The 15,543-nt window shown below is 38.4% G+C and overlaps 1 protein-coding gene across 1 annotated transcript in view; it reads left to right on the top strand.

Moving 5' to 3' along the window:
- Positions 1 to 15,543, top strand: part of LOC107590309 (collagen alpha-1(XI) chain-like) — a 79,181-nt gene that overhangs the window by 49,372 nt on the left and 14,266 nt on the right. The window contains exons 36-44 of the mRNA XM_016279017.1: positions 181 to 234; positions 356 to 463; positions 1,724 to 1,813; positions 3,603 to 3,656; positions 7,749 to 7,856; positions 8,013 to 8,120; positions 9,092 to 9,145; positions 9,637 to 9,690; positions 9,791 to 9,898. Of these exons, the coding sequence (XP_016134503.1) occupies positions 181 to 234; positions 356 to 463; positions 1,724 to 1,813; positions 3,603 to 3,656; positions 7,749 to 7,856; positions 8,013 to 8,120; positions 9,092 to 9,145; positions 9,637 to 9,690; positions 9,791 to 9,898 (738 nt within the window). The remainder of the gene's footprint in view (positions 1 to 180; positions 235 to 355; positions 464 to 1,723; positions 1,814 to 3,602; positions 3,657 to 7,748; positions 7,857 to 8,012; positions 8,121 to 9,091; positions 9,146 to 9,636; positions 9,691 to 9,790; positions 9,899 to 15,543) is intronic.

Below are 15,543 nucleotides of genomic sequence, written 5' to 3'. Positions count from 1 at the left end.
AATAATGGCATGGCCCAGTAGGAGATGCTTGTTTATCACATTTAAGAGCAATAAACTTAGTGTGAAGTACCGCAGCTACATTTTGCCTGGAAAACTGTCATATAAAATCTATTTTTACTTGATGGTCCACCAGTAGATAGTTGCTTTTCATGCAGAAATTGAAGTGATTTTTTCCCCTAGGGTTTCCAAGGCAAAACTGGCCCACCAGGACCTGGAGGTGTTGTCGGACCACAGGTAGGTGTTTATGTTTTTGCATGAATTTATATATATATATATATATATATATATATATAGTTTAGATAAGCAGAAGGATTTGCCTGTTAATCTCACAAATGTGTCTGTAATGGCTTGAAAGGGTCCAACAGGAGAAACCGGTCCTATTGGTGAGAGAGGACATCCTGGACCCCCTGGTCCCCCCGGAGAGCAGGGTCTCCCAGGTGCTGGTGGAAAAGAAGGTGCAAAGGTGAATGACGTTCATGTTTACATGACTTTCAGCCAGATAGAATATATAAGTGTGTTCAAGTTTTCCAGAGCAATAACGTCCATACTATGGAAAATTGCTGAATTCCCTTTCTTAATAGAGTCTAAATTGTTAGTAGACGTGGCTTTTAAAGGCTGAACTGAATTTCAGTGAGTGTCCAACCTTCCTGTCTCAGTTGCAATTTCTGCCACTTCTAAACGGAGACACTTTAATCAGTTTGATCGGCCCACTTCAGACAGGCTGTCAGACGTGAGTGAACACCCCGGAGGCAGAGTATGCTGCCGCAGTCTTAGCGGTCAGACTCACAGTCTTTCTGCAGTCATTTTCCTGATTTCGCTCATTTGTTTCCTCTTTTTATTAGCTGAATATAACACTTTCAGTGGTCCAATCAAAATTCAGAGACACTGAGGTCAAGTGGAGGTTTTTCAAAAGGCTAAAACAGTGTTAAGCTTTCTAGCTATTTTAAATATCAAAAATCACTCTTGAGCCCCTCAGGCAGGCCTGTCTGATTGCAGTTTACTGTTCGAAGGCACTTGTTGGCCCCTCAAGACACTTTAGGATTCTTAATACTTGTTTTAGGCAGGCTTGATTTAATTGTGCTGAAATATGAACTGTCGACATATCAGTGCGAAAACTTTATTAACAACAATTACCTACCAATAATGTACACTATCGTTCAGTCATTCGTGCTGTTTTCATTGTATATTTTATTAAATGCAGCCTTGGTGATCCAAGAACATTAAAAAAAACTATCTGACACCAAAGTTTTGAATGGTACTGTACAAAATTTGGTCTTTCAGTTGCAATTAGCATAATTAACATAAGATGGACATGTTAACATATTGAATGTATTTAAATGTTGTTTTCATAAATTTTAAAGGGTCCTATTCCAACTTGATTCCCCCAAAAATGTGGGCTAAAAACTTTGTCTTGGTCCTGCAAATTTTAGCTTGTTTGTCAGACCAGTGTAATGGATGGATTGTTCAAAATCTATTTGGAAACATGTTTCATTATAAAGAATTTACACACTGCAGTTTTAATCATGCTGTGGAGTCAGATTAAATATTAATTGAATCGACCTGCCAGCGCTAGCGACGGTGGATTTGAAGCTAGCAATAATTCAGGATCATTTCATCAGTTCAGAGCTCATTATCATCAGCTGCGAATTCATTTTGTGTAATTTTTCTGTTCATTATATTTGAAGTTCAATAAAATATTAAATTGGCAACTGTCTGTCCGCAGGGAGATCCAGGTCCTCTGGGCAGTCCAGGAAAAGACGGTCCTCCAGGACTGAGAGGGTTCCCAGGAGAGAGAGGTCTTCCTGGAGTTACGGTAAGATCATGCTCCCGTCGCGAATAAATCACTGCAAGTAGATTCTTTTTTTTACACTACAGCAGCCCTGACTTATTACATCCACAGAATTGGACTTCAATACACTGCACAAAGACTTTAATAGGGTGTATAACCTCTAAAAAAGCTAACTTTGCATTGTTTAACGCAGAGATACATTATGCTAACTTGACTGTGGTTCACGTTTTTCCCTTTATCACCTTTTGTAGTGCCTGGGTTGTTGTCTTTTACATTAATTATCTGGCCAGAGAATGATTTAAGTGGAAATGTTGGCAATTAGATTTTGGGAGACGAGGTTGTTTGTTCATTGTTGATGTCTGATCTCAAGGTCAGTGGCAGAGACTGGCTATCCATGCTCTGCCTGGTTGTTTTCTACTGGGGCGATTTTACTGTCATTATTGAGACCACCGTGTGTGTCTGCCCCTTAGAGAGGCAATCTCAAGCCCTCACTCACAAAACACAACAGCACCTCCATGAGCCCTGACACACACACACACAGATGCACCTACAAGGACGTTCATGAAACATATACAACTACATGATATTTTCTATTAGTTTCATATTAGTATTTAAGTGTAGTTTATGGAACCAAAAGTTCATTTACATGGATTCACAAATCTCCTCACACACACACAAACACACATGAGAGCTTTTGTCAGCTCTTTGATTTTTACTGTGCCCCAGTTGACCTGTGAGAGAAAAAGAGGCCAGTAAATATCAATCAGGTAAAGGCAGAACCAGCAGGCAGTCGAGATCTGTGGATTTCTCTCTCATACGGGAGATTAATAACAGCCACATTTAGAAGAGACCAAACCCGCTGTCAGTTTGTGCTGTAAGTACAAAAATCAGTTTAGAAGCAGTAGGACTCAACAGTCTTTCATGACTTGGGTATAAATTATAAAATCATAATTTCTTCATTACATAATTTAGCTTATTTTCTGAAATACTTCACATCCTTCCAAAACAAAAACAAAAAAAAGTCGCAGTAGGACTCAACAGTCTTTCATGACTTGGGTATAAATTATAAAATCATAATTTCTTCATTACATCATTTAGCTTATTTTCTGAAATACTTCACATCCTTCCAAAACAAAAACAAAAAAAAGTAATCTCTGTCATTAGTTACTTACACTCATGTCATTACCAACCCAGTATGTTCGTTTTTTTAGCCATACAACTATACAAGCGCCAAAACGCACAATAAAAAGGGGTCCATACAACTTGTGCACAATATTTCAAGTGAAGAACAGACTGAAATGTGTCATAATCTACTTGTGCAGCAGCTCTTGAACTAGGGCTGGGCGGTATATCGAGTTTGTACGATATATCAATATTTTCTTTATAAGCGATTTGATTTGAGGAAATAGTTGTAGTTGGACGATAAATCTGACATGTAGAATTATAAACCTACAAGTAAGTCTATTTTTATGATAGCACTGACTGTAAAGTGACTGTAATGGGGTAACCATCAAAACAGCCTAACACAACTGTGCTTTTGTTCTCATTTAGTTTAGTGAATTTAACTACGTTTAGTGAATTTAGTTTAGATTGCAATGTTACAATGTTAGAATGAAATGTGATTCTAACCCTTTTTTTGCACATAATATAAAAGCTTACATGGTTACATTCACTTTATTTATTTTCATAGCCTTTCATGTGTTGGATAATGCTCAAGAGAAAATTACTAATGCTGACACTTTGATATGAACCTTCTTGTTAGGCCTATTTACTTATTCATATTTTGTTCTTCTTTCTCTTTTGCCCTCTGCAGGGTCCACCTGGTTTGAAAGGAGCCGAAGGCCCTCAGGGCCCCCCTGGTCCGGTTGTAAGTACTCTGTTTCCATGGTTTCCCTTCATACAATGTGAGTAGTTCATTCTCCCAAAAGCAACATTCAATATTTAGGAGTCTGAGAGGGTTGTGGAAGTGGTCAGGAAGATCTAAGGCTCAAAAACACCATTAAGGATTTTTAAAGTGTTCTTCACTGCCGAACATATGCACAAACAAAGTACAGTACATGGCTGATTCATAATCTCAATAAATGAGAGATACCGAACCGGACAGTTGGATCAATGTCTCTCACAGTGCCTCGTGCAGTGGCATTAGCTAACACTAGAGGGTGTGATGGTGACCACCAGAGTGTCTCGAGATAAATTCACAGCACCGGTTTGTAATTACCTCCTCTTGACATTTTATACCATAGCTATTCACTTATTCACTTTATTTATTTTCATAGCCTTTCATATGTATTGTTTTGTTGGACAACATTGGGCGGTAAGTGAAATATATATATATATATATATATATAAAATACAGATTTTTTAAAATCCAAATGCAAAAATGAAAAGACAGAGATATATACCGTATATCGCAAATTGGTAAAAAAAAATAACGAGATATGAATTTTTGCCCATATCATCATTGGTATGACCTCAGAAGATGAAGACTTTGGAATAAAGAATACATATGGACATATGCATTGTGTTTATCGTGCTTTCATGGTGTTTTTTTTTACTTTTTGGGACTTGACAGCAAATCTATGTAAAGATTCTTTCAAAATCAAGGTTTCCACCAACATAAGAGTATTTTCATTTTTTGGTTAGCAATTCCCTTTAAGAAAAAGCTTAAAATACTGTTGGTGAAATCTGAGAGCTGCATGAAATTGCAGAATAGAAGTTCATAGGAATTCATTAGAGCATTATCCTTTCAGGATTTTGTATTTCCCACAGTGTTCCAGGTAATATTTGAAGCAGTTAAGTTTATGAGCAAGAAATAGAGCATATGGAGTCATTATGATCCTTGACTCAAAGTAATAATTCATCTAGTTAGAAATTTTGTCATCTCAAAAATCATTTGCCCTCATGTCATTCCAAACTCTTTCTTTGTTTTATGTAATATCTAAAGAGAACTTTTCTGATGTTTGCTACTGATGTTTTGCACAAAACCCAATCTGACTTGTATGCTATGTTCCAATATTTCTAAAGCCATATGATAGCTTTGTTTTAGAAACAGTCTGATATTTAAGCCATAGTTCTCAAATCTCTTTCACGCTTCCATAGATTCAAACTTGGCATAAGAGATGCCTAAAACTAGTTTTAATGTCAATAATGAAGGCAAACACCATTGGTTTTTGTACACCTTGACAGGTCACAACACATGCAAGAACCGAAGTTTGAAAAAGCAAAACTACAAGCACTTTCAGTGTGGATTCTCAAAAGCTTTCAATGTGAAATCTCCTATGTGTCGGTCATGTTGTGTGGTAGATGTATTATCTCAGTTATGAGCTACAGGTAGATTTGTTTGCTCAGGCACGGTGCACTAAAACCTACAGTACATGTTTATATCTGGCTTTGAGCATCAATAGATGATGTGTTGGATAATGCTCAAGAGAAAATTACTAATGCTGACACTTTGATATGAACCTTCTTGTTAGGCCTATTTACTCATTCATATTTTGTTCTTCTTTCTCTTTTGCCCTCTGCAGGGTCCACCTGGTTTGAAAGGAGCCGAAGGCCCTCAGGGCCCCCCTGGTCCGGTTGTAAGTACTCTGTTTCCATGGTTTCCCTTCATACAATGTGAGTAGATTTGTCGCCCAACAGAAAGTTTTTTTGTTCTTTCAACAGCTCCCCTCTTAGCTGTCGCCGTGCCGTTCTGATTGTATAATTCTCACCACACTCTGTTGTACGATGTTTGTTGCACTTGTTAGTCGCAACGCATTGCACAGGTTGTTTGGACAATTTCATCCTAATTTGTTGAAGACCTTCTGTACTGTCCCAATGCAATGACTTAATTAGCAGTGTTTGCAAAAGGTAAATATCACTATCAGGTGCATAAACTGTCCCTTATTGTTTGTACCACAGACATACTGTATGAAACCACACATTTATTGGCTTGTTGAGGAAAGTTGTAGGACTTACGATATTTAAATGGGTACTAAATCCCATAGCGTTGCATTAAGAACATGCAGAACACCTTAGCAACCGCACATCAACAGCCTAATATCCACAAAGCAATATGTTAAAAACACTGAGAACTCCTTAGCAGCTGCATAGCAATGGCCTAACATTAGCATAGTTGCATGTTAGAAACATCCAGAACACCTTAGCAACCACATAGCAACACCCTAACATTAGCTTAATAATGGTAAAAACCATCAGAATACCTTAGCCACTGTATAGCAGTAGCCTAACATTTGCATAGTAGCATGTTAAAAACACAAAACTCATTAGCAACTGCATAGCAACAGCCTAACATCAGCATATTAAAAACACTCAGCTTAGCAACCACATATTAACACCACAACATCAGCATAACAACATAAAAAGCAATCAGAACACCTTAGCATCCGCATAGCAACAGCTTAACATCAGCATAACAACATCAAAAACAATCAAAACACCTTAGCAACCGCATAGCAACATTCTAACATCTGCATAGCAACATGTTAAAAAACACTGAGAATTCTTTAGCAGCTGCATAGCAACAGCCTAACATTTGACTATAAACATGTTAAAACACTCTGAACACCTTAAAGGGGTCATATGATGCTTTCTTAAAGATCACAATTTTGTTTATTTGGTGTAACAGAATATGTTGACATGCTTTAATGTTCAACAAACACATTATTTTTCAAATACTGTACATTAATATAGGTCCTCTAAAGTCTCTCCTTTCGACAAGCGCAGTCTGCTCTGATTGGCCAGCTGACCCAGTGCATTGTGATTGGCGGAACACCGCAAGCACTCGTCGGAAATGTAACGCCCCTTACCATAATCGCGAGCTTCATCTTTCAAAATAAATGTAAAGACAGAGCCTGAAAGGGGAACAGAGTCACGTGACAGACACAGTGATGAAGCTGGTATGTGTTTGCAGTACACAAGCCATGGTTAAGACAGCTGACTCCACTTTGATGTGACGCTCTCTCTCTCTCTCTCTCTCACACACACACACACACGATGCGCAAAACTCCACATTTGAACAGTCAATAGCAAATACTTAAACTAATAACAAAACAGTAACTGATTCAGAAGCACCAGATTGTCATAGCAAATTCAGAATTACCTTCTCTTCTAGGTTCACGAAACGGTCGTCCATAAAATGCATTGCTGTTCTGTTGTAAGTGATCTTAAAGATTCCTAAATGCATCTACTTTCGGAAGGCCAAATAAAGTGCTTTTACTTTCGCCTAGAAACACACAGCGTCTCCCTGACATGACTGCTTCAACACTAACTGCGGTTACTGAAACCACGCCTTCTTTCTTTGCGTGAACATTTGGGCGGCATTATGCAAATATTTCCACATAGTGAGGTAGATATGTGGGGGCGTGTTAGAACGAGCCGTTTTAGGGGAGTGTGGCAGAGTCTTAACTTTGATAAAGAATATCTCTTTGGTTTTGAGACTTTAGTCTTTGCAACTTCAGGGATCTTATCTATGCACAATCAGCTTGTAACACTCCAAAGAGAAAGGAAAACTTGAAATCGCATCATATGACCCCTTTAACAACCACATAGCAACCCCTTAACATCAACACAGACATCACAGACATCAGCAATTATGGCGACTGGACGTTACGTTAAACACGTAACCTTTACAAAGAGCTAGCTTTCTATGTTTGTATGGAGTTATGTATGCAGTCGACAGAAGAAAGAGTCTGAAAATTGTCTGAAATGTCTTGATTTTTGGGGCTAGAGCAGAATCATTCTTAAGCAAAAGCTCCTCATTTGGATTTTCAGCACTAAAAATACATGGTTTGGTGGTCGTTTGGGAGAAACCAGTTTAATCCTTAATACGTGACTAATAAGGCTAGATCTTTAGAAGCATATTAATGTAGTATATGCTTCAGTAAATCAGACTTGTGTAGCATGTATATGTCTATAGAGTATCTAAGTGTCAAATATGTTAAATCACTCTTTGTCATAGGGTTCCCCTGGTGAGAGAGGAGCAGCAGGACCTGCTGGCCCCATTGGGTTGTCTGGACGTACTGGACCCCAGGGACCCCCGGGACCTGCTGGAGAGAAGGGTGCACCGGTAATTGTGCTGATTAGATACAATGATAATCAATTTGTGTTTCTTATATTACATAAGACATTTATGAGTGACAGTGAATAGTTAGTAGGTTTCTTAGTAACCACATAACCTCCACCTTAGCACTATTTATATCTTTTATCACATGTCTTTGTTCAGGGTGAGAGAGGTCCTCCAGGTCCAGCCGGTCGGGATGGAGTACAAGGTCCAGTTGGTCTGCCGGGGCCAGCAGGACCTCAGGGTCCACCTGGAGAAGATGGTGACAAGGTTAATTGCAATTTTGATTCATGTTAATACATTTAGACAGTAGAGAGGGGACACATTACATGATGCTTCTCTTGATGTGTCAGTTAACGCAGACAATTCAAAGTCACCACTGCAGGACTGTAATGGATTGCACTTCATCTTAACTTTCATACTGATTAAATGGAAGTTTTCTGTCATCACTTCTAAACCTTCATTACACCGTGAAAAATAAAGTCAAGTAAAATGAGTCAAATGAAATAGCTTTCAGAGAATGTATTGATCTTATCCTATTGGCAAATAGATTTTAAGCATAAAACTCACTAAAACTTCTTCAATTTCTTCACTTTTTCCTTTTAAAAACTATTTGCCAGTGAGGTAAGAAAGAAAAATACATTTAATTCAAGAAAAAAAGTCTTAGTATCTTCTAAAGTGTTGTGTCTCAAATATTTTTTCTTGTTTTAAAGATTTTGAAATATTCTACTAGAAAACAAGAAAATGATTTCTCTCCTATCACTCTAGTATATCTCACATCTCTTCCCAGAATTCCTCGCCCTCACTTTTTGGACAGCGATCATTCTTCATCATCACAAACACACACTGCACGGCCATTTGAAACGCATGCCTATCTCTCAGTCACTCTTTGCTGCCACCAATCCATCATCATCAGCAAAGGCGGCCTATAATTAAATTAGCACAGGGTACCATAAACGTTGTCTCTCCATCAGTATCCTCTAACAAGCTTCATGGGTTTACGTGCCAAGAATATGTTGTAGAAATGCTTTATCTGGCCATGTCTGTTAGTTCAGAGACAATATTTATAATTTCATTTGCAGTAAAACTCCCATGCAGGTCAACAGTAATGTCATATCTTTTACTGCACAGTAAACGGTTTACTTCAACATGGAGTTTCTTTCAGTTATATTCACCAGTCTGTGATTTTATACGTTATATAGTTTTAAAAAGGAAAAATGGATTTTGCATGACCCTTCCAGGGAGAGGTGGGCGAACCAGGCCAGAAGGGAAGCAAAGCCGACAAAGGTGAACAGGTGAGTAAATTAGATTGTAAAATCCTTATTTATACACACGGTACGATTTGCATTCAGAACCGATTTTACATAAAATACCATTACTGAATGATTTTCATGACATTCATTTTTTAAGGTTTCTTCCAATGGTTAAAATAAAAAAAAGACATTAAATTGACTTCTTTTGTGTTGTTCTTGCTGGTTGCATGCAACAACAAACATACAGCACAACCAGTATAGTCTGATTCCCAAATGAATGAATCATACAAACCGGTTCTTTTAATTAATTTGTCTAAAAGAATCATGAATCAGTCTTGAAAACATGTCAATCACTCAATCGGTCCATACTATGTCTAACTCAAAATTACCTAACTTAAAGGAATTATTCCCTCAAAGTGCTTGAAGAGTCAGTAATTAAATGATTGAGGAACCAGAATTGTTGAATTTCTTGAGATTCCCATCTCTTAGTACAGCTCTTTTCTGATCACTTTCTTCATTGTATTGTCCACTAGGGTCCACCAGGTCCACCTGGTCTTCAGGGAACTATTGGAGCTCCTGGACCTGCTGTACGTCTTGACTACACATCCAGAATCATTTCACATCTACTATTTCTGTCATTTCGAATTTAATGAAATGCATTGCGACTCTGACTTATGCCTATTTCAGGGAGCTGATGGTGAACCAGGTCCTCGTGGACAGCAGGGTATGTTTGGACAGAAGGGAGATGAAGGATCCCGAGGCTTTCCTGGACCTCCCGGTCCCATCGGTCTGCAGGTGAGTGCCAATGATGGCCCAAATATGAGCTAACATTTTTATTTTGTGTAGAACTGAGTTCCCAGTCCCATGGTAACTCAGACTAATGCTGCACAAACAACATTAACTGGTGGCCCTGGGCAGTAGATGCACTGGGAGGTGTTTGAGATGTGAATTGATTTCCTTTTGATTCCCCCTCTGCTGGAATCGCCCTGTGAATAAGTACAGACTCAGTACAGACATGCATGAGCAGGGCCCATTGCATTAACAGTTTCAATTTTGATTTGCTGGTGGTAATAATTACTACCAATTTATTTATGCTACTAATTGGCTAATTTATTCAAAGTAGAAAATATTTTGTTGTGCAATATCAAATAAAATATACAGCAGTTCTCAATTTTGTCTCGTCAAAGGCAATTTAAATATATTGAGTTCTGGCATGAAACTCTAGATCAGGGCTGTCCAAACTCGGTCCTGGAGGGCCGGTGTCCTGCAGAGTTTATCTCCAACTTGCCTCAACACACCTGACCAAAAGTTTCTATGCCTAGTAAGAGCTTGATTAGCTGGTTCAGGTGTGTTTAATTAGGGTTGGAGCTAAACTCTTCAGGACACCGGCCCTCCAGGACTGAGTTTGAGTAACCACATAACCTCCACCTTAGCACTATTTATATCTTTTATCACATGTCTTTGTTCAGGGTGAGAGAGGTCCTCCAGGTCCAGCCGGTCGGGATGGAGTACAAGGTCCAGTTGGTCTGCCGGGGCCAGCAGGACCTCAGGGTCCACCTGGAGAAGATGGTGACAAGGTTAATTGCAATTTTGATTCATGTTAATACATTTAGACAGTAGAGAGGGGACACATTACATGATGCTTCTCTTGATGTGTCAGTTAACGCAGACAATTCAAAGTCACCACTGCAGGACTGTAATGGATTGCACTTCATCTTAACTTTCATACTGATTAAATGGAAGTTTTCTGTCATCACTTCTAAACCTTCATTACACCGTGAAAAATAAAGTCAAGTAAAATGAGTCAAATGAAATAGCTTTCAGAGAATGTATTGATCTTATCCTATTGGCAAATAGATTTTAAGCATAAAACTCACTAAAACTTCTTCAATTTCTTCACTTTTTCCTTTTAAAAACTATTTGCCAGTGAGGTAAGAAAGAAAAATACATTTAATTCAAGAAAAAAAGTCTTAGTATCTTCTAAAGTGTTGTGTCTCAAATATTTTTTCTTGTTTTAAAGATTTTGAAATATTCTACTAGAAAACAAGAAAATGATTTCTCTCCTATCACTCTAGTATATCTCACATCTCTTCCCAGAATTCCTCGCCCTCACTTTTTGGACAGCGATCATTCTTCATCATCACAAACACACACTGCACGGCCATTTGAAACGCATGCCTATCTCTCAGTCACTCTTTGCTGCCACCAATCCATCATCATCAGCAAAGGCGGCCTATAATTAAATTAGCGCAGGGTACCATAAACGTTGTCTCTCCATCAGTATCCTCTAACAAGCTTCATGGGTTTACGTGCCAAGAATATGTTGTAGAAATGCTTTATCTGGCCATGTCTGTTAGTTCAGAGACAATATTTATAATTTCATTTGCAGTAAAACTCCCATGCAGGTCAACAGTAATGTCATATCTTTTACTGCACAGTAAACGGTTTACTTCAACATGGAGTTTCTTTCAGTTATATTCACCAGTCTGTGATTTTATACGTTATATAGTTTTAAAAAGGAAAAATGGATTTTGCATGACCCTTCCAGGGAGAGGTGGGCGAACCAGGCCAGAAGGGAAGCAAAGCCGACAAAGGTGAACAGGTGAGTAAATTAGATTGTAAAATCCTTATTTATACACACGGTACGATTTGCATTCAGAACCGATTTTACATAAAATACCATTACTGAATGATTTTCATGACATTCATTTTTTAAGGTTTCTTCCAATGGTTAAAAGAAAAAAAAGACATCAAATTGACTTCTTTTGTGTTGTTCTTGCTGGTTGCATGCAACAACAAACATACAGCACAACCAGTATAGTCTGATTCCCAAATGAATGAATCATACAAACCGGTTCTTTTAATTAATTTGTCTAAAAGAATCATGAATCAGTCTTGAAAACATGTCAATCACTCAATCGGTCCATACTATGTCTAACTCAAAATTACCTACCTTAAAGGAATTATTCCCTCAAAGTGCTAGAAGAGTCAGTAAATAAATGATTGAGGAACCAGAATTGTTGAATTTCTTGAGATTCCCATCTCTTAGTACAGCTCTTTTCTGATCACTTTCTTCATTGTATTGTCCACTAGGTTCCACCAGGTCCACCTGTGCTTCAGGGAACTATTGGAGCTCCTGGACCTGCTGTACGTCTTGACTACACATCCAGAATCATTTCACATCTACTATTTCTGTCATTTCGAATTTAATGAAATGCATTGCGACTCTGACTTATGCCTATTTCAGGGAGCTGATGGTGAACCAGGTCCTCGTGGACAGCAGGGTATGTTTGGACAGAAGGGAGATGAAGGATCCCGAGGCTTTCCTGGACCTCCCGGTCCCATCGGTCTGCAGGTGAGTGCCAATGATGGCCCAAATATGAGCTAACATTTTTATTTTGTGTAGAACTGAGTTCCCAGTCCCATGGTAACTCAGACTAATGCTGCACAAACAACATTAACTGGTGGCCCTGGGCAGTAGATGCACTGGGAGGTGTTTGAGATGTGAATTGATTTCCTTTTGATTCCCCCTCTGCTGGAATCGCCCTGTGAATAAGTACAGACTCAGTACAGACATGCATGAGCAGGGCCCATTGCATTAACAGTTTCAATTTTGATTTGCTGGTGGTAATAATTACTACCAATTTATTTATGCTACTAATTGGCTAATTTATTCAAAGTAGAAAATATTTTGTTGTGCAATATCAAATAAAATATACAGCAGTTCTCAATTTTGTCTCGTCAAAGGCAATTTAAATATATTGAGTTCTGGCATGAAACTCTAGATCAGGGCTGTCCAAACTCGGTCCTGGAGGGCCGGTGTCCTGCAGAGTTTATCTCCAACTTGCCTCAACACACCTGACCAAAAGTTTCTATGCCTAGTAAGAGCTTGATTAGCTGGTTCAGGTGTGTTTAATTAGGGTTGGAGCTAAACTCTTCAGGACACCGGCCCTCCAGGACTGAGTTTGGACAGCCCTGCTCTAGATGGTGCAGTCTGATAGGTCTCAATCTCAGTCTGACCTAATGACATCATTATCACATGGCACAGCTGATTGGTTCTCTCCTGTATCAGTAGCCAATGAGCTCGCTGCTCAACATTCAAATATATGATTAGTGCTTGCAGTAACAGTTGCAGTGTGCTTCAGAAACCCTCCACCTTCCCCAGCTCCACCTGTATAGATCTGCTACAAGATGATTCATGTACGCTATATGGGGGTTATTTCATATATCTTATATTTGCAGCAGCAATATTTCTTACATGCTCACAGCAGCATGTTGTGGATGTATTGGCAATAACAAGTCTTGGTACTTGCTCTGCTGCAGAAGCAGCAGCGTAACAGATCTATTCCACCAAGACCAAATACATTAACATTGTCATGTACACTACCATGCCAATCCCTGCGAGAAATATATTTATGCAATCAAATATATTCAAAAATATATATTTAGTTACCATTATTGACTGATAAATCTAACATTAAATAATCTGGCATTATTCCTATTCACCAATTAAAAAAATATTGCATGTTATGTCAGTGCCGATAGCCTCGTGGCCAGTGCGCTGACATACTGGTATCCTGAGTTTGAGTCTCGGCTCGCGGACCTTTCCTGATCCCGTCCCCCTCTCTCTCTACATACTGTCGCTATAAAGGCTATAAAATGCCAAAAAATAAATCTTTAAAATATTGCATATTACTCCACAGCTTCACCATTTTTGACAAATTGGAACAAACATGTTCAGACCTCATATGCATTTTTTTTAAATAGGAGAGTGTGAGTTCTCCCTGTGTTAAAAGCATATATACAGTAACATTTTGTAATGTTTTTTAAAGTGGTCTTTTATGCTCACCATGTTACAATTATTTCATTAAAATACGGTAATATTATTATGATTTAAAATAAATGTATTCTCTTTTAATATATTTTAAAATATAATTTATGCCTGAGATAGCAAAGCTGAATTTATACTGTTTTATTTTAATTATAAAATTATTATAAAAATATTATTTTATAATAATGAACCATACAAATCATGAACCATATGTATGAACCATACAAATCAGCATTCATATCATGTTTGATTGGTGAACACTGTATTTGTAGAAGATTTATATTAATCATCTTATCTCTCTTTTAATTTGATCATATTATGATTGGAAGCCTCAAGGTTCTGCCATTTCTCTATCCATCAATTAGCTGATTCCTCTGAAGGCGAGTCATCACTGTAATGGAGTAACATCGACTGCTCCTGTAGTCCTCTTATGCCACCAAATCTTGGAGCCATTTGATTCAATTGAGTTTTAATTGGGCGTAATGCACTTCCATTTGGATTTTATTAATTGCATTTAGTGACCCAGTCCAATAGACATTAGAGCAGTGCACACACACCCTTCAGGCTGTAATGAGTGTTTATGTTAATGGTCTCTGAATAAGGGCTTCTGCCCCGATGAGATCTCTTACCAGCACGAGAATCAGTCAGTGAGAATGTGTTGGTCTGCCAAGTCTGCAGGGCACGTGGGTATTGGGCGAGTAAATATCAGACAAAATTAGACTTTAGATGTCCTCACTCCTGACATGTTACAGCTAGCGAAGAAACACCTTTGAATGAGCAGCCCCTGAAGTCAAGGCAATTAGGGAGTAAATGTCAAGGATCAAACATGCATGATACAGGGGTCACATGTCTAGCTTGTTTATTCGCCTGCGCAGTTGTGTTTTACCAGAGGTCTCTGATGATATAGTGTTTTGCACTTCGTTAAAACACAAATGCTTCCCTGGTTACTCTAACTGATGGATGTTTCTCCTTTTCTGCTGGGTAAAACATTTAATTGGCCATTAATTAGGCTGAAAAACGCCATGAATTTTTCAGCTAGCCCCTTAGCAGAGAGCAGCATCAAATAAAATGTTGCTGCACACTGCTGCCCGTCTAAATTCTTTTTGGTGGCCCATTTATTCCCACAGTGTTCTGGATTTAAAATGTGTTTCTCTTAAGTCCTAGGTGCATTTTTAGGGAGTAATAGTGGTTTGATGCGGGACGTGTCCTTCCTTAAATGTTCAAATGAAACTTGTGTTTAATATATATGCAATATATTTGGTAAATGTGCATGGATGACTTTCTGTGCTGGGTAAAATAGCTTTCATATTCTGCTTAATGTTGAAAGTCCTCTATGTTTTTCACCCCTCGCCATTTGCCACCTATGAAAAGGTGACAAACAATATAGTGTTCACATTGAACATGAGCTAAAAATCTGACAAAGTATATTTGCTGCTCTCTTAGATTTCAAGATGACAGACAGTGAAACTCAATAAACACTCCCGTAGTCCGCCTCTGCCTCTTCCATTTGCCATATGGCCCTATTGCCTTTCTCCGCCAATTCTGAAATGAAGCATTATTGCTGTCCTCCAGTAACTGCATCTGAGCCAGATTATTCTTCTCTTTTCAT

Source organism: Sinocyclocheilus grahami, unplaced genomic scaffold (assembly GCF_001515645.1).
Source record: "Sinocyclocheilus grahami isolate Dianchi unplaced genomic scaffold, SAMN03320097.WGS_v1.1 scaffold126.1, whole genome shotgun sequence".
Lineage (NCBI taxonomy): Eukaryota > Metazoa > Chordata > Actinopteri > Cypriniformes > Cyprinidae > Sinocyclocheilus > Sinocyclocheilus grahami.
The sequence above is the reverse complement of the archived record's forward strand: the minus strand, read 5'-3'. Positions and strand labels throughout refer to the sequence as shown.